The sequence below is a fragment of the Falco cherrug genome, chromosome 12 (assembly GCF_023634085.1).
Source record: "Falco cherrug isolate bFalChe1 chromosome 12, bFalChe1.pri, whole genome shotgun sequence".
NCBI lineage: Eukaryota > Metazoa > Chordata > Aves > Falconiformes > Falconidae > Falco > Falco cherrug.
Window position 1 is genome coordinate 1,080,857 of NC_073708.1, and position 26,601 is coordinate 1,107,457.

Here is a 26,601-nt window from a genome sequence, read left to right on the forward strand (position 1 = left end):
TGCAGGCAAAAACTGCCAGCATTCCGCATTGGTGTGTGAGGCAACTTACTGCAAATGTGTAGTTAGATGATGGATTGTAGAGAGAATATTCTCACATAGATACTCCATTTAGTTACAATGGGATTCTGATCACAATTACAGCATTTGGGTACTACTGTAATAACAAAATAATACCATGTCTAATTTAAATTTCTTACGGAAAATATAAATCATTAATTGCGAAATATATGCAAAATTCTCAAAGCACACCATATTAGAATACCTAAGCTGTCTTTGTAAAAGCTTGTGACTGTTTTTAGAGGTATCAATGCTGTTTAAAGAAAAATTTAAAGACTGAAAACAACAATATTTGGGAAGAACATGGTACCTATATGGGAAGAACATGGTACCTATGAGAAATAGCATGTTCCATTTCATGAATATTTCTCAAACATCATCTGATTCTATCCACTTGAGATCATCGTCGACTTGTGCACTCTCACAGAATGGAAAATAAAGCAATTTTGAAATAAAATGTGGTTTTATCAACAGATTACTTAGCACCATAAACATTTCATTACTGAACAGGCAGACCTCTCTTTAAAAAAGTATTATAGCTCAAAACAGCCACCGGCCTTTTGTACCATAACAGCTCTAAAAGATGACAGCTTTCCAAAGACTGCATTGGTGGAGTTTCATAAGGTCTTCTTGGGATTTGTGACATTGTAAGGGATGGCCGAATGTTACAGGAACAGAATTGCCAGCATCAGATAAGGGTCAACCGCATGATCCTTTGCCCTAGCTGGAGCTGACAATTCACATCGAACTGCCCACCGCTTCTAAAACACTCCAGGCAAGTGGGTCGTTTCTTCCAATTGGTTATCCCCAGAGAGAAGGGAGAGATGGGGGAGGAAATACCGTGGCCCAGAGGCCCCGTGCCAGCTGCTGGATCAATGGCCAGTGTCAGCAGGCTTCTATTTAATGATGCTCAAACCAGCGCCAGCCTTGCTAACGGCCATACTTACCACTGATACCCACACACAGGAAACACGGCTCTGGGAAGACCAAATAATTGCCTCATTTTGCAGTATGCGGGGTTTTTTAAAGATGTATACCTTGCATTTTATGTTCATAGGATCAGTCCTTGGATTTCAACAAAGGAAACATATTCACGTTCACAACAGTGCAACGTGACAAGTCAAGGGCAGCTCCTAGCAAGTACATCTGATACACGGTCAACCTGCAAATGTTCGCTATAGACAAGAACACAGTGTTTTGTAAGTCTTGTTAATACAGATATAGAGGTACATTAAATTCATATGGAACATTTTTAAATTATAATTTTAAGGTGAGAAGTGTTTTGCAAACAAACTAAAAGCCATCAAAAATAACAAACAACATAAAACACACCACAGGAAAATACAAAACCAAGACAGGGCAACCCTTGTCCTATTTCTGCTAAGGACGGATTGATGAAGTCGTCTCCATACCCATGTAGGCTCTGGAGTGGAACAGCTACATTACAGAAACAAGATGAGTGTACATGGTTCTTCAAATTACTGACTGACTATTTTTATTGGATATTCCATGCAAACTACCTGCAAGAACTCTCCCACCCGAGGCTGGAATTTTCAGCCAGACTGTGTTTCATCCCCAAACACACAGTACAGATCTCCCAGCTAAAGGAGAAAAGACAAGCAGCCTTCCCTTCGAAGTCAGCCTAGTGCTCACATCAGCTGGAGACCCCTGTATTTCCTTAGCCTACCACAGGGGCCAGGGCATTAAACCACTCTCCACAACAAGAACATTTTAAGACCCCTTTCTTCCCTGCAAACTCATTAAACCCTTTTAAGGCAGTCCTCAAAGCTGTCTTATGTCTGCTTAGCAGAGCTTCTGCCCTGGAGGAATTCCCTTCCAGCTACAGGTGGAGCATTACAGCTGCTCAGACCACACTCCAGCAAGAAAGTCCTTCTCTGGGGGTTGAAATCAGTGCAACTGCATTTGGCTCTTCCCACACTTCTGAAAAGAAGCTTTTAATTCCTCCTATCCAGTGAGGAAAAGTATAGCAGGAAGAATTTTAGTCTTTAACAGATCACAGGATGGAGGTATCATACTCTACAATAATTATTTCTTCTAGAACAAGCAAAAAAAATCATTACTGCTACGAATGCATATTGAATGCTGCAAAATTAAATTACCTTATAAGATATTCTTTCCCAAGAGTGAAAGTTCTGAATCATTTGCAACACTTTAAAAAAAACAAAAAAACAAAAAAAAAAACAAAAAAAACCCACCAACCCCCCCACACACACACACTTTTGGATTACATTAAGTCACTATGAGTGAATGAAAATCAGAAGAAATTGTACCGCAGCGAACGTGGCATGCATCGGCGATGTGTGTTTACATAGTACCTCTACACCTCCCGGCTTCCCGGTATCAGAGGGTCTGACCTACACGACTGGCGCTGGGAAGCGAGAGGACGGAGCAGCACGTGCAGCTGCACCCCGTGCCAGTACCTGCGTGGACGCGAACGCTACACAAGGCAGCTCGGTCCCTGCGTCCCCTCCGCCGTCCCCTCTGCCATCCCGTGCCGCGCTGGTGTGGAACGAGGCGGAGGAGCCCAGCTGCCAGGCAGCTGCCATACGCCGGGAGCGGGTCTAGGGAAACACATGCCTCGTAAAAGCTCCAGTACAACAACGATACAGAGCCACCACCACCCTGCCAGACAGGTAACTGAAATGACTTTTATAAGATCAAGAAATTATTCTTCGTTTAAGGAAACTGCTTCAGAAGACAGAATTTCCGTTGAATTTGGAACCGAACCCATTTGCCATATCCTCTATTCACTTCCAAGAAATCTGTGATCAGAAGTTGCAGACTTTGAGTTCTCATTTGACACACGGGAAAATTAACCAAAACCAACCACTGCTCTGAAAATTGCTACCACCCCTCCCTACATCATTTGCAACCTCAAATCCTGGTGTTGATAAATCTCTCTAGGCAAGTTTCCACCAGCACACGGAAGTAGAAGTAGGAGTTCCCGCACCCACCAGCTATCACGATGCACGTTCTCTTCCTTCCCATCCCACCCCAGTGGTGAGCTACCTCCCTCACCGCAGGCTCCAGAAGGCAGAAACTGAAGTCATGTTCAGGATCCCAGTCCCGGCTTCACCACGGAGGCGGAGCTGTGTTCTGCCAGGAGACATCTCTTAGATTTAAAAGGTAACAACTGAGAACATCCAGCCATAAACATCACAGAACTTTTAAATCAAGTTTTACTGCCAAAAATTTTATTTTATGCTCAAGTAGTAAATGATCATCATGTACATGTCATACAGGATGCAAAAGTATTACATGAACTTTTTTTTTTTTTGCACATTTCAGAAAATAAAACATTAAGTTCTCTGCTTGTTTCAATGTCTGACTTACCTTTTGTGCAATATAAATAACATTTGAGAAGTGGCAGGAGAACAAACAGCCCTAATTTGAGGAGCTTCTGACTGAACATCAGGAAAGCCAGGCTCACAGTGAAGCCAAGTGCTGACGCAGGCTGCCCAGGGAAGCTGCCCAGCCACTGTCCCCAGAGGTTTTCAAGATGCGGCTGTCTGAAGCCCTGAGCCCTGGCCTGAATTCAGCCCCGACTCTGCTCTCAGCAGGAGCTGGACTAGAGACCTCTCTCAAGGTCCTTTCCAACCTGAATGATTCCACAATTTGATTGAAGCACCATCAGCAACCAAATTCAAACAAATCAATGAATGCTTCCCTTCTTCCCCTCTCCCAACAAAACCTTACCAGAAAATCCAATACTCATATTTAATGATCACCTCTACAGCAGTCCAGCATGACTGAAATCAAAGAAACAGCTAACAAATAAAGCGTACAGAAGAGTACCAATGGGCAAAGTAAGACCCTTTGCATGATTTAAAATTCTCTTTGTAACAGCAAACGGATTTTTAATGCCAAGCATGTAAAGAACAATAAAAGACTGTACAACAATGCCAAGGGCCTCCCTAGTCTTTTTGAAATGGGAGATTTCCTAGTCACACTGAGACAGGACACCAAAGGAATGTAAGCAGGATAACATCAACGTTTTACTTTTCTTATTTTAAGTTTCTGTTAGCCCTCAGTACCCTGGCAGTGCTGTGCTGCCAACACGTTCCCCAGGGAAGCCAGGGACCAAGGAGCCAGAAGGTGGAGAGGGAGCAGGGAACCCCAAAACATCTCTGTTTCTGTCCACTGCAAGACCTCTCTCCATCGCTAGGATTTAAACACAAAGCAAATGCAATCATCAGGAAGGACTCAATGCATCTAATTTCTTGATTTATTTTTTATTTCGATATGAACAGAACATTTCAATTAGACAAAAGGTGTAAGGCCTCCACCAATCATTAAGGCAGTCATAGAAGAAAAATTAATTAATCGTATGACATGATACAAACTGGCAACAAAGGATACACATAGAAACTGAAAATACTGAAAGTATTCGTTTAGTGCCAACAAGCACCTGATCCTCTAAAAGAAAAGTATTATTCTGGTGAAAATAAACAGTGATTAAATGTGTGTATGCCCACACACACCAAACAATCTGACATTCAGCTCTATATCCTACACTCCCCAAACTTCTTAGTTTTATGGAGACTTTTGCTTCTCAACATATATATGAGGATAATTACGAGCAGTCAAAGTTCAGACAATTTGATCAACAGTGAATCCCTACAAACATGCAGTCGTCCAAAGCTGAAAGGCTGCTACAACTGTGAAGTCAGACCTACGCAGAAAACTTGCTGTCTACCATGCAGGCAGAGCTGGTCTGGCTTGAAATTAGGGTAGCATGGACAGAGAAGCAGTACAGCACAGAGCTCAGTTCTAGATGCACAGGACAAATAAGCGTTTTGCTCTTGATAAGAACCTGCAGTAGTGCTGCAAGTATACCAGTTACCTTGTTTGCAGGTGCCTCAACTGCATCAACACTACCCTGCAGCGTAACATGGCGCATCTTCAGTTGGGGCAGATAGAGAGGCAGCAAGAGAAGCCAGTGTAAGTGTGCGACAGGAACAAAGAGGAGCATTGTGCCTAACACTCTGGATCCAGCCAGTGAAGCTCTTAAGCACATTATTTTAAGCAATAGTAAATGCACTGAATTCAAGTTGCTACACCAAGAACAGGACCGTTAGCTTTATGTGCAGAAACAAGACAGAGTTACACACAGTAAAGACAAAGAAATGAAGGGCAAAAACTTGTATCTGAAGCAGCAGAAGATTAAATCAAGGCCAAAATTCAAGGACTTTCAAAATACTTCGAGCAATAGAATCTGCGCCAGCTCTACAGTCCTGAAATAAGACGAAATCTGTGGGACTCGTCTCTTTAGAAACACAAAACAAATGATTTCATGGAGTTTCTTCTGCAGTGCACGAAGCAGCTAAAGCCCAACAGTTCAGTCTTGTCGATTTTGATACTTTGAAAGCAGAAAAGTTATCAAAACAACACAGAGGTTAAAACAGTAAAGATAAAAGACAAGAAAGAACAGATAATGAAGAGGCCTGGAATCTGATACTAATAATTTTTGAGATATTTGATATGCAGGCATGGGAGAAGTGTCATGAGATAGAAAGGTTGTGGCCCTGGAAAATAGGCAAGTAAAATTGTCAGGGATGCTGGAAAATAGTCTGGAGGGACTCTGGAATAAAAACTGGATCTTTGAATCTCAACAGGTCTGAGATTGTGGCTAGATACTCAAGGAACCATCTGGAGATAGAACTACGGGAGAAGAAGGAAGCACTGGATTTTGGGGAGCATTCAAAATAAAATGTAAAGTCAGAAACTTGAAAACAAACTGGAGTGAGGATATTCAGGTACATACCAATAGGAAATGACAAATGGAGAATAAAGGGCAAGAATATTAAAAAAAAAAGAACCAGTTAGGATGATGAGCGCTTATCCCTTCAAGACCTCAGAAAGAAAAACTTGGTTGCTAGTGATGGAAACAAGATGAGGATTTAAAGAGAAAGTTGTCATTCAACGAAAGGAATGACAGGCATAAAAGATACAGAAATAAAAAGGGGAAAACTTGTATAGCAAAGAGGCAGAAAAGCCCAGTTCAGAAACAGATTTCTGAGAAAGGACAATTTTGAAAAGGATCTCATCATGTAAAAATCAACATTGGTTTTGAAGATACATTTTGCATCAAGAATGAATGAGAAACTTAAAATGAACAGCAAACATGCAAACAAGCTCAACAAGAAAAAAAAAAAGGTGGGATAAAGTGGTTAAAAAGTCCATTTGGAAAGAGAATTAAAACAGGTAAGGCAATGCTGAGTCCAAAGTTGTGTTGTGCTGTCATACCCTTCAGAGATATTCAGAAAGGCAGGAAAGAAAATTAAGAAGTTACAAGAAAAAACGTCCAGGGATAGGAATGGATAGCAATGTGAGAAGCAACCAAAGAAACCATGTATGGAGGAGCAGAAAGCGATGAAAATAAAGACCAGTGAGTCAAAGGAAGTGAGGCCAATGAAGGAAGGAGGCAGCTGAGAAGAGGAGTCAGAAAGGTTAATAGACTTGGGATCCCAAAAGGAGTGAGTGACAGGGTAGAGGAGAGAGAAAGACAGATAAGCTGGAAGAGAGCAGGTAGTGATCAGAGAAAGGGAATTTAGAAATGAGGTATAATAAAGTGAACAGTATTTAGTAAAGACAAGGTCATGGGAATGATTGAGGCAGTGAGAAAATCTGTCTAAAACTAGAAATCAAAAGCGTTGGGCTGGAAAAACAGAATGAAGAACAATGGAGTTAAGTAGTTATCAGGGGAAAATATAGGGCTTGCCCACAGTGAGTGGAGAAAATTTGAGAAGAAAAATGGCTTGAGTTTAGCAAAGGCACAAAGAAAGAAGCAAACTAGACACAGAGGACTTCAAATCAGGAAGAGGGTAGCGCAGACAACAGGACAGATGAAGCAAAACCAGTGGAAGACAGGAATCTTAGAACTTCACAAGTGAATATGAAAGGGAAGCAATCTTTTAAAAGTATCAACTGAAGAACAAGGTTTAGGGAAGGGAATAAACTTTGAAAAAGAACCTTAAAAATCTGTATTTGAGTCATGTTCAGAAACTTAAGTAACACCCCCCTAGGCATGCCCAGTGCTGGTATTCCCCCCCTGGGATGACCTTGCCAGCAAGGTTTAGGTATTCACCAGATCACAGCAGCGATCAGCCATTCGGAAGACCAGCACTGCCACCGGCTAGATGATGTGGGGATATGGTAGGGCTGGAAAAACTTCTGACTGTTAAAGAAGTACTAAAAATAATGAAAAAGCAGTTATCTGAACTCTGCTATTCAGCAACTTTACTTTCAGGTTAAATTAACTCTCCACAAAGCAAGACCTGAAGGCCTTCTTTGACTCTCCCTCCCATCAACTTCCTGTTCCTAGAAGCTCAAATACCTGATCAAATACAGCAATCACCACCAGCATTCCAGTCCAGCCATTAAGATTCTCATCTCACTGTGTAACAGCGCAGACAGAGATTAAGTGGACAGATTGTTGAAAACAAACAGCGCTGAGACTTTAGGTCCCATTCAGAGCTATCTGAGAACCACTGGCATAAGAAGTCCTCCATTTCCAAGCTTCTGTCAAGAATTTCACTCTGTGGCTTTCTTAAGCATGAATAAAACACCAGCCTTCTCAGACACTTCTAATGCTGTATTTCATCTTTCAGTATATTGGCACATTTTTAAAGTTTCTGCTTATTACAAGAAGTCAACATACTTCTATTGCCTGCTCGTACGGTTGGTAGCTGGATCGTTAGAGTGCAACAGAAGAAGGGGGGGAAAACCCCACATCATTCCCTGCTACCAAACCAGTGACGTACAGGAGAGGTATAAAAAGTGAGCTGAGCACATCATTTCTATATACCCTACTAATTACTATTTATTCATGTGTGTATATGAGGTTCACTCAAAATTTCTGAAGTTACATAAAATTCAGCCTACCTATAAACAACAGCTCACAGGACTGGGGCATAATGGGAGCTCTTCATTCTTTTTATGCCTTTCAGATATTTTCATATGGTTTGAAAATAATTTCAGATTTGTTTTTAACTTTGGTATAAAAACACTCTTTTGGGTTAATTGTGAATATATCAGATCTAGGATTTTTAGAAAAAAAATTGACAAATACAACAAAAGGTGTTTTTTATATACTATCTTTTGTTACAGTCAAGAAAACTCACCTATAATCAACTACTGGAAGCAGTACACTGTCCACAAGATAGGTAGTATCTACTGTAACATATATATATATGTAATAATAGAAGTTTGAAAAAATATCATAAAAACACTCTTTTTTATATTATATTTCATATCTGTACGTTTTATTTCTATTAGACTACTGCACAGCAGGGGAGCTTTCAAGACAAGACAAAGATTTTATGCAGTGTCATTCAAAGCACATAGTTCACTCAAAGCAAGTTAATCCTGTAAGCATTACTGAAATAAAAGGAGGAGCTAGTCAGACATTTTGGCTAGAAAAGTAACACGCTTCCTTTAAAGAAAATAAACACATAATGCCATAGCTTAAAATAAATAGTGCCAAACGTCAAGATCAACAACATACAAAAAATAGAAAGGTGTTTTATAAAAGAAAATATTTTGTAAATGTATAGCACAAATGGGAGTGTTATAAAAGACTTAACATTTTCATATGTTACTAGGTGCTTTACTTAGGAGATAGATGCTACCGTTCCCAGTTAAGTAAGCAGTTCTATTAACCTATATGAGGTTAATTCTTAATTATAAAGTTTGGTACCAGAGTAATCTGTACTATTCATTTTAAAACAGGAACAACTTTTTCTTTTCCTCAGCACAAGATTTAATCATAAATACTAGAAAAATACAGCAATAAAAAAATTTGTATGCTTAAGTATGCACATTTGCTAACTTTTAACTCATGATTTCTTTACTCAATGTATCCTTCCGAAGGCAGGGCAGAGAGGAAATTATTATTGGTTTCTTTCAGGAAAAATTTAATACTTTATGCAGATTATTATATACAAATAGCTAGACTGTGCTGAGGGTATTTTTTCAGTTATTTTTACATGTTCTAGCACATTTCAGAAAAAAAAAAGAGCTAAAAATGGCTTGAGTATTTGTGCATATTAAGAGCTAATCCTGGCAGTCCAAAAGTAGTATGCTGCCTGTTCCAATACAAACCACTTCATCCTACGACGTATGAACTACTGTTATGGAACACAACCATCATTTTTAAAATTCAATAATCAGGTAACACATGAGATCTAGAAGTTGTTAAACACAAACCAAGGTTTCTCAAATACCTCCTCCCTAAAATCGTTCCGCTGAAGCCCTACAAGATACACAGAAGCCAGGAGAAAGACTAAGGATTCATCCTATAAAATCTGGAAACAAAAATTAAAAAAATATGTGTATTAAGACAAGCTGATGATCTGCCACATACTATTTAAAAACTCCTGTATTTTGCCAAACATGAGTATTTGTAGATTTAAAAATTAAAAAAAAAACCAACAAAAAAACAAAAAAAACCCAAAAAAACCCCCACACACCAAAAACAGAAACCTCCCTGACCTAGCTTGAACATTTCCTCCACAAACCCCACAACTGGATTTTTATTCTTTGAGCATTATATCAAATCAAAAAATAAAGCTGCACAGAGAAACAAACAAAAAAAAAGGATCTGAGCCTGCAGGAAACTGGCTGCATTTAGAACCTATATGTGTACGTACTTACCGCTGCTTTTATTTGAACTAACTTCTTTTTGCCCACATAAGGGAATTGCTTCTTAGCAATATCACTGGTAATAATTTTGACAGTTCTATATAAAAAGTTCAGTCTTGAAACTCAAGAAGCTTCAGGCCACTCTCCATTTTTACCACATTTAAAAACAAGACACCTTCCTTCCTTAACAATAACAATACTATTAAGCATATCCAAAAAGGTACTAAGGTCTAACAAAAGTATTCTGGATTTCCTTTTCAACTAATAAGTATTTGTAAGACATTTTACATACATATTTATTTCCCAAATGAAGGAGTGGCAACTTTCTCTTAAACATAAAAGCTAAAATTTACTTTTGCTAAATATAAAACTAATTCTCAGGATACAGTATACAAAACCAGGTATTAAAGAAGAATACATTTTGTGTCATACCACACTGTATCTTTTCCAAAAGGTTTTTGTATTTAAAAAAAAAATATTAACTTTTAAATATACTGTAAGGTGATTCAAATTTTAAACACAAAAATCTATAAACAGTGATATATACATAAACAGTTGGGAAGCTGTAACTTAAAAGATCCCACCTTTAAATCAGACCTTCTCATAAACATTAGCCTCAAAAGAACCCGATTTGCAACAAGAATCATCTGCATGTTTTGAAGACTTAACTATGCAGATTCCTATTGCCCCAGGGCAGTGCTACACAAGCCTATTGAAAGCTATCAGATTGCAAAATCAACACCTTAAATTTTCCCAGAAAACCTCCAACAAATGTTTTACGTGCATTATGGCAGAATAATAAAAAGCCATGTTAGAAAAATTTCAGCATGACAATTTTTCCTGAATCTATTTTCCCCGTCACATTTGGCAAGCAGAGAATTAATCCTACCACCTGCCTACTCTTATGCAGAGAGCTGCAAACATCTTCAACACACGTTCAATATAAAACACAACCACCATCTATAATAATTATGTTCCTCTTGGAACAAAGATTAAAATAAAGTTAACTGTGCTAATTCATACTTTCTATAAATTACTAAAAAGTTGAGAGATTCAGACATCTTGCTTCTGGATAATAAGCCTGGTATCTGTATCATGTGCAAAAGTGCAACTGTGTTTTAGAACTGAGGCCCAACTAAATAAAAATTTGTTATTAAAGAAAACATACTTGAACCCACTTAACATGGAACACAATAGCTCTTGCTGTCTTTTAAAGTTACACTTTACATATTTAAACCTGTTGTAGAACTACAAGTTAGTAAAAAATACAAAAAAATAAACAGAAAACAAAGCATGTATATAAAATGGTTTACAATTCAAAGCACAACAGTAAGCATCAAATAATTACATTTGTGTAACACAAACAAAGAGGTGGGATGATTTATTTAAAATACTTGGTTATTTCTGCTCTTTTCTTCATGATCTGATGTCTGTTTAGCTGCTCGCAGTGTGTGCATGCATACGTTTCGCTACATCATAGACATAGGTTATGTCTGGTCGCTTCTCTGGATCCGGGTTGATGCACATATTAACTAATTGTCGCAGCTAGGAAAGGAAAACAACATGACAGGATCGTTGGCCTTCTTACAAAAGTAGTATTTGTGCATTAACAAACTCAAATTAATACGACTGGCAAAAAAATTTTAAAAATAGCCAAATAGCGATTCTGCATAAACACCCCCTCAGTCCCCCCCACTCAACACACACTGCACAGTTTTATGCAAGCACGTATGCAACATGCTTCCATGATTTTTACGTTTTGTACTGTTGTCCCGAAAAACTGTTGAGCAGATTTAAGTTCCAATCCTTTTAAAATGTAACTTGAGACATGCATTTAGTCTCATTACATATCATTTACAATTGAATTCTTTGCCTTTGGAGGGCTGTGCCTACGAACTCCAAGAGGCTGAAGGCAGTACGGTGAGAAGGTAAATGGGGACCTGCTTGCCCCCCTACTCCTGGCAGGACAGTCAGCCAGCAACAAATGGCATTGCCCTGTGACAGGTTCCAACAACAAAAGGCAATGATTCTACTTACAACACAGAGTTAATGATTCTACTTACAACACAGAGTTAATGATTCTACTTACAACACAGAGTTAATGATTCTACTTACAACACAGAGTTAATGATTCTACTTACAACACAGAGTTAATGATTCTACTTACAACACAGAGTTAATGATTCTACTTACAACACAGAGTTAATGATTCTACTTACAACACAGAGTTAATGATTCTACTTACAACACAGAGTTAACCTGCAGAACCTCCTGCTGCTAGAAGCTACCAATCAACACACATGCGTTCAGAGAGCAACTGAACAATAAACCCACTGAGGGCTATTTAAGGTGAAGAGTCCACCTTTGAGGAAACCTCTGAACTTGCCACTGGAACCTGGGAAAGTATCACATTATGCTGGCCCTGTTACTCCACTTGCCCACTGCTGGAGACACGATACTAGAAGAAATAACCTTTGGTCTACATCCCAGTAGCTGTTCTTAGGATTATATTATTGAGTTTCTTTTTCTTTATGGAAAGAAGCACATAATTAATAAAATATGTTCACAGAAGCCTCTATCTGGGACTAAACAAATCACTATGACTAGAAAACCCCACGTTTTCACAAACACCACCATTTATTGGGCCTTCTACAGTGCAGATATTCAGCAGAAGCAACCCCATATAGCTTCCACATCACTCGGATGTTCTCATCGCCTTCACAAACTGGCAGAACAATTGCAGGTTTTTCTTCCTCCCTTGATATGCCTAAGAAGTTATGACATTAGAAACTGATATATCATCTGGATAACCTTCTGATGGGGCATCTGTTTTAAATTGTGTGCATCTCCTAAGCATTTTTCAACATTGAAGTCACCTGCTTCATGACGACTTACTAAAATGTTTGCCATCCTCTGCAAAAGCAACCTCACTAACTCTGAAGCTCTTTCTTTGTGCTTTTTAATAGCTTCGCAAAATCCTCTTGGATCTCCTTATAGCATTGGGAAGGGAGGGGGAATCCACCAAGAACACCTTGCAATCCACCCTTCGATGGCAATATGTCAAATTTGGTTCATTCTTCCTCCAGGTATTATTAGGTATGATTATTGAAAAAAGCTGTAATCATTGCAACTAACACCGAGTGACCTCATCACCATGCTTATTCAAAAGGAACACAGACTGCATATTCAAACCTGCCATCAGAGGGTTGCCTTCCTGCTTTTTATAAAAAGACCAAGCAGCATTTCAAATTATAATTATACTCTTCACTTTTTAATAAATTAATTTAACTGCACAGGAACAGGGAGCCCAGAAGTTAAGTAAGAAATGTTGTATACCACTGTTTAAAACTTTGCTCTTTAGCCCTTGCAGAAACATTGTAAACTACACACAATGTATTATTAAATATGAAAAACCTGTACAAAAACTATGTCACTAGACATTCCCCTTCTTTAGGAAGAAAGGCTTAATATTTAAAAATGGGATCATTAATTCTGAAGATAGTGGTCTAATTGCTGGATTGAAAAGAAACATTAAATCAAAATAATCTGTAACAGACTTGTTATTTGAAATTTAGATATGCTAAGTGTATTATGAGTAATGGAGTTAGAAAAGCCATCATGGTAATTTTGGCAGCCAATAAATAAAGTACTATACTACTGATAGGAAAAACTATTAGCCTGTAATAACCCCCAAACATCTGGAGAATAGAACGCTGGAAATCATGAAGTACTGTAAGTAGTAACAACTGCCAGCACGTAACACAAATGTGCAAAGCAAAACAATGTCCTGTAGAAGAAACAGGGTGGGACACAGCATAAGCAACAGGCACAGTGTACGAGCAGAGATGAGCAGCTTGCTATGCAACACCTCAAACAGCCTGCACAAAAAACAGACAAGACTGAAGAACATCCAAAAACCTCAAGCTTGAAATTAGACTCAAATAAATAACATTTCGTAAAGAAAGTACAAGGGCAATTTATCTGCAGAATACAACATGGAACCTTGTACATATACATTTATCTTTCTCTGTGAAGACTTCCATCTGTTCGATAGAAGTGCATACAGTAAAAGTCTTAGTGAAGACCTTGAGGGATTGAAACCTATGAAACTATCATCAGAGGGGAAACAAAGTATTCTTTTTCCTGTTTTTACCAGCTCTGTATCAATAACTTTACTGTAGGTAGAACAGCAGAAGTAGATTTTCAGAGTTTACCTTTGAAAAGCATGAGCAGATTTGTTTACCTCCAGTAGACTACTACATGTCTTTTCAATCCTGGCCTGTGGTAACTAATTTTGTTTTCTAAACCAAACTTTATCATCTAAAAATCAATTTCAGACTCAAACTGTTTGTTAAGCCATTAAACAGGAAGCCTTTCTTCAGAGTTACTTTGTTACTTGTTACAGTACATTGTAAGTCCAAGCTTCAATAAAACGGCCAAGAAGATTCATTGTTTAGAAAGACGGTGTAGCAAAATGGCATCATTACTCAAAAGTACATGTAAGGCTTGAAGTCCTATTAATCCCTGTAAGTATACTTGCAAAAACCACTCACCCACATAGGGCCTTGACTGGTGGCTTTTTCCAGCTTCTTATTATTTACTCAAACCAAAACACATGTAGCTACTATTAGGATGCAAGAAAGGATCTACAAGAATACATTCACAGTAAGAGACAGTCACTGAATCAGCTTACTCAAATTCTGTTCCCAACATAGTGCAAATGGTGAGCTCAGCTAGTGACAAACCTTCACTGTTTTAATAAAATAAACCAAATAGACCTCTTTCAGCTATGAGCCTTCACATTTAAATGTTGGTCACCACTATTACTGCAAAAATCTCCTTCCCCCTCCCCAGTCCAGAATCTCAGTTGTAAGGCAGGAACACTAAGCTGACTATGCCTGGGATGCTGCACAATGACAGCACAGATTCCTGAATAATTTCAAAATCCTTGAGTAATTCTGAGCCTTGTTATGGAACAGCAAGCCTTTGGGAGAAGGTGAACGGTTACACAGGATGAAGGACTGTCTTCCTGCGTAACTGTTTTCAGGACTAAAACTGGGACCATGCTGGATGCTAATACTCTGTTATAGCACTATTCCTTCAGCTTCTACAGGAATATCCATTTCAATAAACCTGAAATCCATTTGTCAACCCCTCTAGTTTTACTAAAGTTTCCAAGGTAGCAGAAGAGCCCCACAGCACCATGGGAAGAGGAACTGGGATTCTAAAAGTCAGACTATCATTAAAGACAAGAGTAATTTTTTACTATCTGGCACAGACTGGCCAACAGGCAGAGGAGACTTACGACTGAGCTGGAGGGACCTCCTGTTGCATCCCCAAGCTGCAAACTTCTTTGGCTGCTTATTGTTCTTAACCTCCTCTGTGCACTTAGCGCAATGACTGTCTTTAGCCTGGAGCTTAGCCTGACATCGGAGCAGTGGGACACACCTTCTTTAACTTTAGCAGGTTTTTCAGCTATGAAATAAATATCACTCAAGTCAGGAAGAGGGAGGAAAGACAGAAATATGACAGGCAAGTACTTTGCATTGCTAGCTGGTTGAAACTGAAATTGCCATGTAGGAAATTTTGCATGAGAAAAAACCCACAAAACCGTTCTTACTCTGAATAGGAGATGTTGAAGTCCTTTCTCAGTGTTATTCCCAAGACCTTTGGCTGGAAAATAACACTGCCATTGTGGACTTGCTGGCTCATTCAGCCTTCACATCTGGGTAGGAGGCTGGCTATAGACTTTAGAAGATGTGCACTCCAATCAAAGGGAAAACTTAGAAACTTCACCTATCACGAAAGCAATGTCACACTAATAATGGCTGACAAGATTTTAAGAGTATTGATTGAGGGTAGCAAGGAAGCCCCAGCTTTGAAATTCCCTAAAGCAGAACAGCTTTCAGTAAATGCTGAGTACTCACCCTGAATACCAGATCTTCTTAAGGAATATTCAAAAACTGAGATATCCAAAGTTGTTAAACATTTGAAAATCTTGGTTTGCGACTACTGTGGAAGCAATAGTTTGTGAAAATGCATCTGAGACTATCAGGATTTCTGTTCAAAGGTTTTTTTAAAAAATTATCCATCTGTCCACCTATCTTAAGGTACACCTTTCTGTCACACTATTCTCCGATGACACAGATGCAATACATTACTAACAGGTTTGTCTTACAGAGAGTTCAAAATTTAGAAGTGTGTCACATCTTAAAACTCATTCTATTCACTTACAAAAAGCTTCTCTAAAAAGCATTTGTCTTGTATTTTGTAATGAAGGTATTTGCACTCCCATATCGGAGGATACAGAGATCAACGCTCAGTGAAATTTTTCTTTCAGAAAATTCTTTGTTATAAAATATGAAGTGGGTTTTACTGTTCAGTGATCCCTGATCTTTACTGCTCACTGAGTGTGCTTCCAACCTGGTTGAAGGTTTGATATCTAAATTTCCAGTACAGGTGAAACGTTTAGGACAGTATCCTAATACGACAGATAACACTTGCTTGTTTCTGGTTTTTTATATACAGTTCACACCAGCACCATTTTTCTCATACAAGTAAAAAAGGTTTATTTTGCCACAATAACTAACATATCTATTTTTCCATGTACCTTACTGAAGACACAAGTCTTCATACCAGAACATAAAGAACGTTCCCATTACAGTCTCCACAGCTGATTACTTCTTTTAAGTAACTATTTTCATCCCTATCATAGCTCTGACTTCTCATTATGTTTCAAAATAACTTACGTGTGTTTTGCAAATAACCGGTTTATCCAAGGTGCAGAAATACGTGTCTGCTTTGAAATAAAGAAAACACAACATGTTGTGCTTTGCATCTGTTTTCAACAGTAGAAACTATACAGCTGTAAAGCAAAAGGTGGAATGTCTTTCCCCATCCAAACTCTAAGACCTTCTATCTGGGCCAGACTTTGATATTTGCCCCTTGGCTGGGAATCCGCATATCCAACTTCACACTTAGCTGCAGCGGAGTAGCCCTGCAGGCAGGCCAACTTCAACGAATCACTAGTGGTATCATCATTAAAATCCTGCTGAAGGTCACCATGGAAACCGCCTGCTGAGGCTTCGCTGCTGCACTCGGCATCTCCTAATCAGCTACCATGTGAAATGCAAATTCAGACAGTCTGAAAATTAGTCAAGAAGAATAGAGGATGAGGATGCAGATATGTGAAATATTCATGTGCTTCATGGAAAAAGGAAGACAGCATGAATGACACAACAAAGAACGGCCCCTGACATTCTTGCTATCATTTTGCATTATTGTTCACACCCTACTGTATTTCTAGGCCTCCAGTTCTGAAGTTGGTTATATGAACTGCCGTATTTATAGTCTACAATAAATAATAATTAAAAACAGCCAAGGTAAAATGACTAATTGGAAAACCCACAGAGATACACTATACAAGTTACACAATAGATCATTATTTCATCCTTTGTAACATCACTGGATTATCTTTTTAAGTCCAGTTTGTTTCACAAAAGGCGAAAAACTGTAACTATAAATACAAAACAAAACACTGGGCAGTAATCTTTTATTAATAGTCTAACGCCTGTCTTTGAATGCAAAAAAATTCAGAAGGTTCAGAATTACAAACCCTACCTATAAATGAAATTGCACAAATTTTTTTTTAAAAAAAGTATTTTACTGCTTGTGTTTATTTGCATTTTCAAAGTAATCTTTCATTTATGTAGGCTGAATTCAATTAAAATTGGTTACTAATATGTGTTCTTTGGTTTACAGCTTCTATCAGTCTGCCCTGTTCTTTCCAAAGTGGGAAAATATTTCAAAACTGGCATCTCAGAACATTAAAAAGCAAGCATTTATATTTTTTCACTCTGTTACTCATACTAAGAAAAATACTTATTTGATTTGGTTTCTTTTCATTTTGAAGCTTAGAAAAAGCAAGTACACCCCCTTAAATGCATTAATGACAGCAAAGGACTGTTAGCTATCAGCTTAAAACAAACACCACTGCGATAGAAGTATATTGTTCAAATTCAATTATGTTACATCTGCCTGTATTTTTCTGAAATTTTCTGTTAGTGTTGTCAAGAGCCACTCTTTCTTGGAAAAGAACTGTTGTTCAACTGTATCAAACAGAACACCCGAGTTGTATAATGCAGACAAATAGAAACTAAGCAATTCATTTTTACTGGTGAGTTACATTGTATCTGTTTTAATGCAAGCCCCTAGAGATACGAGGCTAGCGCACTAATTTACTGTGCAACATAAACTTGTATAGTTGTGCTTTTAGAAAAGCATACTACAGATGTAAGACTCAGTCCCACTCTGGCATGTAGAACATATCGTGCACTCTGGGAAAGAATTTCGTCATACTTCCGAGGAAGCTCAATGCAATCAGAAGTTAGCAGTATGAGGTTTCCACCACCAATCCCCCCAGATTTAAGATCCATCAGAGACTTCTTTCAACAAGAACATTTGAGCAAGTTCAACAAGCAAACACTTAAGGGCATAATCTGCAAATAACGTAAAATCACACAAGTTCATTGACTCCCATGGAAGCGTGCCAGCGTACATGACCTGAGGATCTCGCCCATGCAAAGCAAAGTTACTTACTTCCTCTGAATAGTGATCTGAAGGGAGGGGGGGGTAGTCACACTGTTCTATCTTCTTGCACAGGGAGTACAAGTTCATTTTATCACCATAAAAGGGACTCTGCAGCGCAGCCATCTGTGTAAAGAAAATGTACAGTTCTCTTTTGTGTTTTTAAAAAAACCTGATTTTGTCACAGAATCTGTAACACTAACAAGTCAAAAGTGATTTTCAACAACTTTCAACTCGCTGCCTAAAGTGTCACAGTGCTATAAACAGAAGTTCCAAAACCATTACTGTAACCAGTGTGTCCACTTAGTCTATGTCATACAGTCGCACCTGTCCCAATCCTCATATCGCAATATTTGAACTGTACACCATTCCAGTTTCATTAATACAGCATGAGGAAAAATTGAGTAGTTTCTGATACTGCTATGAGCGTGGAAGGTCCTCAGATAATGAGGGGGACGAAAAGAATGCCAACACCTACCACGGAGTTTTCCTCTGAATACCTTTCGGAAGAAAACATGTGATTTATCCGAAAATATTATCTGAGCTAAAGCAATACCGTATGTTGAAAATCCTGGATAACAGCAGCAGATTTTGTAATCTTCCATTAGACTTCCACTAGACTTTGACACAGGGGTGGCTTTTTTACAGCAAGAAAACTAAATACTATGTCTACACTTCCAAAAAACCCCAAAACCAAGAACACTGTGATTCAGTCTGTTATTCAAAAATACTTTTCCCAAAAAATTATCGGAAGTGCAGAACTGGCATCCATGACTATAATTTGCAGTTTAATAAAAAATTAAGAATATCTGTTGGAGAGCACTTGTATAAATGATTAGCTTAAAACCAACATTAGTAAACCTACACTTTATTTCCAGACAATGTTACACCTTAACATTTGAAGGTGGAAACAAATGCTATGGTTAGCAGGATTACAAATTTAAAAATTCATTTAAAATCGCTCCATTCTGTTCAAAGCCTTCTAAGTCTTTGAACCGCAGCAGCGCGAACGCTGCTTTGAGTTCAGTGCTGCCCCAAAGTCAGTCACCCTTTTCTACATGTGCTAATAAGTTTGATTTTGGAAGGACAATGTGTACATTCCCCAGACAGACAGAGTGTGTGTGAAACACGCTTATCCATGCTGTGCTACTCAGTGAGCTTCAGCAGGGACAGGACAAGCTGAAAATGGCTCTCATCTGTCTTGTGTTCTTCCAGAGAGCAGTTTAACTCTTTCGTGTCTAAGCACCAATATCACTGGGGGAAACATATGAAGACAATCATCAAAATTCTCTTATGTGTACTTTATAGCTGATAAAAATGCTCTCAAATACTTCAGTACTTTTTCACGTTCACTTCAAGTAAGAATAAATAATTTTAAAGCTCCCAAAACAGATACCATGCTACAGTTCCATCCTACACTCCTCCCAAAAATTCTGTAACTGTGCTACCAAAATGATGTTAATTTTTGGATTTACATGACATTATCTCTTACCTTAAAAAGAATGTTAAAAATGCAAGCTAAAGACCAAAAAAAGAAAAGAAAAAAACAATCAACTGCAGGGTCTGTACGCATGCAGAAATTCTAAATAAATGCAGAGATACTCATTTTCGTACTCTAGGTGTTCATTAAAAAGTACTTTTGTTTGAATGCTGCGGAGTGTTAAAGAAATTCTGAATGTCCCCTAAGGAGTTAAAACAGGAATACTATATTTTCATGCATCTCCTGCTTTGACAGATGAAAAATGTCAACTGTCCTGTTTTTATTTTCAAGCTTTTGCACTATTCATCTGGTTCATTAGTGCATCTCGCTGCTGCCCCTGACAGCTGCTCGCCCTCTCCTCCCAGCAGCTGAATTTTTCAGGCTAATTTGATCCTCCACACTGAGACGATCGCTAGAATGATTGACTTGCTCCCTGACCTCCAGGGTCTGACTTTCCTGATTAGTATTCTGGGGGTGTCTGAGGGACGAAAGCCCACTGTCTGTCTTCAGGGCTGGTGGCAGCTCTCTCGCTCTTTTTTTTTTTTTTTCTTTTTTTTTTTTTTTTTTTTTTTTGAACTGTAAGCCACCAACCTACAACCCTGTAAGGATGCAATTGCAACGCTGAACAATAAAAGGAAACGTGTAAGACCTACTTTTCCATGTAAAGGTCCATGTAGCAAAAGCACAGCATCTTGATTTTAATTAGTAAAGTCTACTTTGTTGCATATCAATTAAAATTCCAGTGGTAGTGTTTTTTGAGGTTTCAGAAATACCTGGGGCTCTAAAAAAAAATCAGACTTTAAAATATACTTTCAAAAATCTTACTGGCCACATAGTTAGTACTGAATAATAGGCTGTAATATAGGTTAGAAATAATTTTTAAAAACAACATACATTATAGCAAATTAGTCTAAACTTAAATTAAAACGTAACTGAAAAGAGTTTAGCAGCAATTATTTATTGAGGAGTGATAAACATGCCACAGCTTTTCTCCAATTAAGCTGGAGAGAATCCAGAGCACATATGAGCACATATCAACAAGAAATCAATGTAGTAAAACATGCTAAAATACAGGCAATAGACACCCAGCACAACACTGCATGGGTAATAAAAATGCCATGCATTAGTCCACACGTCTTGAAGATCCTTAAGTAACCACTTTCAAATAATTAAAAAAAAAGAGAAAAATGCTAAGTATATGAGTTTACCTAAAATTTCAAGATTACATCTATATGATCAACAAAGAAAACTCCACCACCACAAACATCTGATATGTTGTAGAATTAACTAAATGGGATAAATGCACCTCTAAAAAAAAAAAATCAAAAGCTATAGTCAAAGATGCTGTCATATACTATAGCTGTATAATATATATAAACAGTAAGTATCCTAATAATTACTTTATTCTTACAATAAGGAAAAAAATCCAAACATATCTCCATATCAACTTAAATACCATCCTGGTAAAACTTCTAAAATAAATGAAAAGAGGGTGGTATATAAACATGCTGAGTTAATCAATGAATTAAGTTATTTAGCTATTTTGAAATTATTTACGAGATCAAAGAAAAATTAATATTCACATATACAGCACACATACTGTACCAGCATCAAAGCAGCAAGCTCAAATTTTTTTCTTTATAAAAGTGCTATTGATTTGTATTCAGCAATTTTATCTACTTTAGAAGAAAGCTCAACTTTTAAAAATTAACATTTATTTTATGTAACAATTACTTATTCAACTGTTTTATTTGTTTGTTTCCAGTTTTAAAAGATTCCTTAAGAAAATCAATACAGGGAAAAGAAGTAGTAATAGTGAAAAATCTTCATCACCTGTTCCGCTATCTTTAGGCTCCTGCTTGCACAAATGTGTAAAAATCAAGCACTGCAATTGATGGCAGTTGCCGTGGTCAGTACTAAGTAATCCCAATATGGGATTAAGTTTCAGTTCAGGACTTAAACTTTTAAATACTTGCTGTGAGGTATCAGCCCTCATTCCTGTCAATTGTTCCCAATGTTTAGAAGCAACAGCTGTACACAGATCTGTAAAGTCTGCAGAACTGCAATACAGGTATTTGCCCTTTTAGTATTTAAACTACTATTACTGGAGACAATTCACTTAGTAGTAACACACAACTTTAACAGGTTGACAATGTTTTCTACCAAATCCTTAAAATAACAGGAGGTGCCAATCCTCTTTGAGTATGTGTTAAATGAGTTCTGCTGACTCACTGAGGCAAGTGGCTTGTAGGTAAATGAAAAGTTACTTGGGTGTATCATTTTTATCTGGAACACAAAATCAATTTTTTTTCCAGCATCCTTCTACAGAAGTGTTTAGCCTTTTGCTCAACAAATGATATGCGAGGAACTTTGAAGATATAGTTGCCTTAGAAGCCTACCTGTTCTCCCCACCTTCATTCACCTCAATTTCAATGTACATTCAGATCTTTTCTTTCTCAAAATACAGCATCATTTACAATTGTGTGTCACCTACCAATTTTGACCATATGAATACAGAAAATAACGAACAATTATAGTTTAAGCAATTGGAGGAGCAGAAAGAGTAGAAAAAATAGTTAATCCATGCTAGTAGTAATAAGTACACAGGAACCCATTTTTTAAATTGTTTTACCTAGGTTTTAAATAATTTTAGAGAAATTAAACTTGTATTAAAATATCACAGTATTTGAAAGCATTAGTTGGCATCCTCAAGTCAGTCCTACTATTTCTCAGTGCATGTATTACCAAAATCATATAATCCAAAGGCCATTAAAATACCTAGAACAATTTTACATGTGCTTGCCTTCATTCATTAATCCTTCAGTTACATCTTCAACAAATAGCTGTAAAATCTTTGCAGCAAGCCCAGTAAAAGGCAAATCTTGAGTAATACATAAGTAAAAGAGTATTTCATATGTTGAAGTTACATAAGAATTCTCATCACTAATATTAAAGACAGTTAAAATAGCTGGAAAGTAGATTTTCCACAATGCTACCTACTCTTCTAAACAACAAAGATACAGGAATAGATCCTAAAACAGTACTTAATACATGTGGAGGGGAGGGAAGGGGGTGAGGAGCACAGTGTTATTAAGTTCACTTATATATCAATATTACCTCATACAGCAGACAGCCTAGAGACCAGATGTCAGACTTGAAGTTGTAACCATTTTCATGTATTCTCTCTGGAGACATATAATAAGGTGTACCAACTGCAATAAATACAGAAGTATTTTAGAATGAAAATTCCTGTTCTTATATAGTAGTAAAAATACAGTTTTCCTGGCTGAAAAAACATTTTCCATCTTCTGATTCTCATATTCCTGCATGTACAATTTCAGTTCATACTTATGACTCTTCACTTTGATAGAAATACACACGAATTAGGTATCTGTTTCATTCAGTGCAGCTTTATTTTTACTACTGATACCTAATTACCAGAATTATTCCATCATAAAATACTTCCAATTTTTTCTTTTAAAGAACTCAAAAGTAATTCTTTTTCTGAAGAGAACAAAAGGGAACATAGTACATGCACACACACATCCCCACTCCTTTCCAAACTGTTCTCACCGTGGCTGGAAATGACAACAGCTAGAAATTCCCTTCCACAGCTTGTACTTGAGTCATCTGTTCTTCCTTTTGAGAATATAGGCATTTGAAAAAGATGCTTTTGAAACTAATAAACACATATTAGTTTGAATATCTGAAACTACAATTGAGCCCGAGACCCAGGATCTTCCGCTTCCCCGAGAGGAAGGCAGGCAAACCTGCGAGCCCAGCAGAAGCCAAGGTTCCTGCAAGTGCCTCCTCGGCCATCTGCTGCGGGACTAGACTCTGCGAGGGCTTCTCAGGTCCCAAATCCGTGGCTGTCCTGGCCTAATCCTGCCTCAGAGCCACCGGCTCCGCAACATCTGCTCTTGAAAAGCAGTATTTACTAGGACTGTCCCAGAGCAAATTTACATTGGATAGGCCAGGACATCTCTCCCCTTGATTTTCATCATACCCTATCCACCTGCATCACAAGTCACTTGGAAGAAAAATTCTGAAAGATGTTTCAGCTCTGTAAAAAGAGCCATTAAAACCAAAAAAAATAATATCCACGTGAAGGGTTCATATGTGACAGATCTATAAAGAAAAGACGTTACAAAAAACAACAGTAGTGGCAATTTTGGTGCATTGTCTCTGAACTTGCTCCCTGTATCCTCCCAAGTGACTACCTAACAGCAAAAAGAATCACAGATCTATGTAGATTTTTACTTCAATTTTGTGTGGAATATTTCAAGCACTGAATTCTGATGATGAAAACCAGCTGAGTTTTGTGAATTGAATACAAATTGCTCTTATTTTGAAACTAAACATCTTGCAACACAGCCAGGTATTAAAATCAGCATTATCACTTCAAACTACAAAAACTACAGTATGAACCTCAGACTATTTTAACACAGAGATCTCCTATCACTTCTGCACTTCTGAATTAGCCTCACCTATTCAGAACTGATCTCTATATGAATAGTGGAAATGGAGATATAATGAATATATAAGTAATTCCAATCTGAACAATCAAGTTAATAGTTTTAATTAATCAGATTAATAATTCTACTCAAATCTCCAAAATTTAAGTTTCTTTCTTTGACAACATGCCCTATCTTTTAGAAAGGCTGACATCTCGAACTATGACATACTACCTTAGGAAGGAAGGGGAGGGGAGTGGGCTGGTGGGGAGGGGGGGTAGTGCTTTCCTCCTTGAAAGGCTCAGCTCAGATTGGAAAACGCAGTACCACCTTCCCCCAGGTCAGGCCACTGCTGCTGGTAACCCCTAATTTCAACTGATCTCCTTCTTGGAAAATATTGAAAACAATATTCCAAACCAATATAAACTGAAAACGTGCTTCTCTAACTGATATGCAAGGATGGGGGTCCCATATTGCATCCTACAATGGATTTCACCCCCTAAATATTTTAGAGGAGGCTTCCAACCCCAGGAAAGCGGAGGGTGCCGTGGCCCCCTCCCCAGAGGCTCCCTTAGTGCTGGCCTGAGGAATCATTGCAGCTCCAAACAGAGAACACAAAAGATCAAGAGCTTAAAAGGAGAAAGGCTGGGGAAAGGCAACTCAAAATGATGGAGTACTGTGAAAATCATTTACTCTCCTGGGATGCTTGTATTCACCCACAACAGAGGAATGGTCAGGAGGGATGGTCTTTTTCCATGAGAGAAGAAAAAAAAAAAAAGAAAAAAAAAAAAAAAAAGCATGCAGATGGGTGAACTGCAACACCAAAATAACTACCAGAATACCCAGGAACAACTCTGTTATTCTAATGTATCAACAGCAGTACTTTAATGTGTGTTTAGTGACAGCTATCTTAAAATTGCCAACTAAATAAACAATAATTGGCATGACACAGCTTTCATATTTTTATCATCCTCACTGTTATACTTTCCCCTTTTTTTTTCTTTTAATTTTTTTTACCTCAAGGACTTGCTAGCTTGGAAACCTCTGAAAATTCTCAGCTGTATTTTGTATCCATTAACTAATGCACCAGTTTAGTATATTCTGGTGCTTTGTTGACAGAATTCATCTAACAACAAAAAATAAGTTTAACAGTAATCTGATTCTTAGCTGATTACAGCAGCACTACCTTTGCTGCTCTGAGACATCACACGAGTAGCTGGCAGTGAGTAATGTGCCAGAAAGAGGCTTCACAGAATCCACGGGGGACAGCTGAAAACAGAGAGGTTTGAAGGTTCATAGTTTACCAAAAGCAAAGGTAATTTTAACCAGTAGCTCTGGGAAGCCTGCTGATACATTAGAGGTCTGATATGACTGTGAAAGATTGATGATAGTGAAAAGGAAGAACAAATGCGATCATTTTCAGGCGTTTAGCCTAGTGTAACACCTTAACTACAATACAACCTGAAGCCCTCAATGACCAACAAGTGAAAGGAGTTGAAGTTACAGTTATGTTAGTCATTGAATCACAAAAACAATCTGAAGATCTAGACATCATTACCACTTGTAAACTGTTTTTAACAGAACATGACACAGAAGATTCATTATTCTGATATTCAGGAACTAGTGAAGGCATTGCAACAATCCTTTAAAACAGTGAGTCATCTCAGTATGTACCACGGGCAGGCAACTACCAGATGTGATTATATATTATGTTTCTGTCTTAGATATATTTTTCTCTTAAGTGAAATACAGCATCACAATACTATAAAGACCTATGACTTTCTTCACTCATCTGAGGACACATGAGTGGGATAATACAAGACACAGGTGTAACACATTATGGTGCCTATGGTTTTAAGCACACAACCTATAGCTTTAGCATTCTGTTCATTGCATTTGCACATCTCTGCTAACCTGCAGGTCTGAACGGTAATCTCCTTGAAAATGGCCTGGGTCAAATAAACTCCTTTCTCAGAATACACTGCTGCTCTGGAGCTCCCTCCCTTTAAAGATGCTGCAGATCCAGAAAGCGTTGTTTCTTTAGGCAAGCTTTCTGCTGTTGGGAGAGGCAATGGACAGAACTGACATGGTGGTTATTAAGGGACAAGAAGCTGGATCTGAAGGATCAGAGGCAAAAAAATTATGAAGAAGGGAGTTATGATACAAACATTCCACCTTATTAGCTGCATAAACACGTAACTCACACTACAGCTAAGTTAGAGGAATGTATGTTCACTTAAAAACCAACAATGCATTGAGAAGTTGGATGAAATACAGTAACTAGCTCTAAATACTATCAAGCATTTTTAAGCTGGGAGAAAAATCTGCCTGGAAAACATTAATACTTCTAACACAAAACAG

The 26,601-nt window shown here is 37.9% G+C and overlaps 1 protein-coding gene across 11 annotated transcripts in view; it reads right to left on the minus strand.

Moving 5' to 3' along the window:
* Nucleotides 1–4,289: 4,289 nt before the first annotated feature.
* NEK7 (NIMA related kinase 7) overlaps nt 4,290–26,601 on the minus strand; it is a 75,313-nt gene continuing 53,001 nt past the window's right edge. For 3 of the 11 annotated variants that reach the window (XM_055724352.1, XM_055724353.1, XM_027806573.2), the window contains 3 exons: nt 22,904–22,998; nt 18,319–18,432; nt 4,290–11,265 (listed from right to left, as the gene is read on the minus strand). In XM_055724352.1, coding sequence (XP_055580327.1) covers nt 11,155–11,265; nt 18,319–18,432; nt 22,904–22,998 — 320 coding nt within the window. In that variant the 3' untranslated portion in view covers nt 4,290–11,154. Of the gene's footprint in view, nt 11,266–15,025; nt 16,865–18,318; nt 18,433–19,798; nt 19,825–22,903; nt 22,999–26,154; nt 26,297–26,601 lie in introns of those variants that run through there. The other 8 variants (XR_008734706.1, XR_008734710.1, XR_008734711.1 and 5 more) reach the window with 8 other exon arrangements.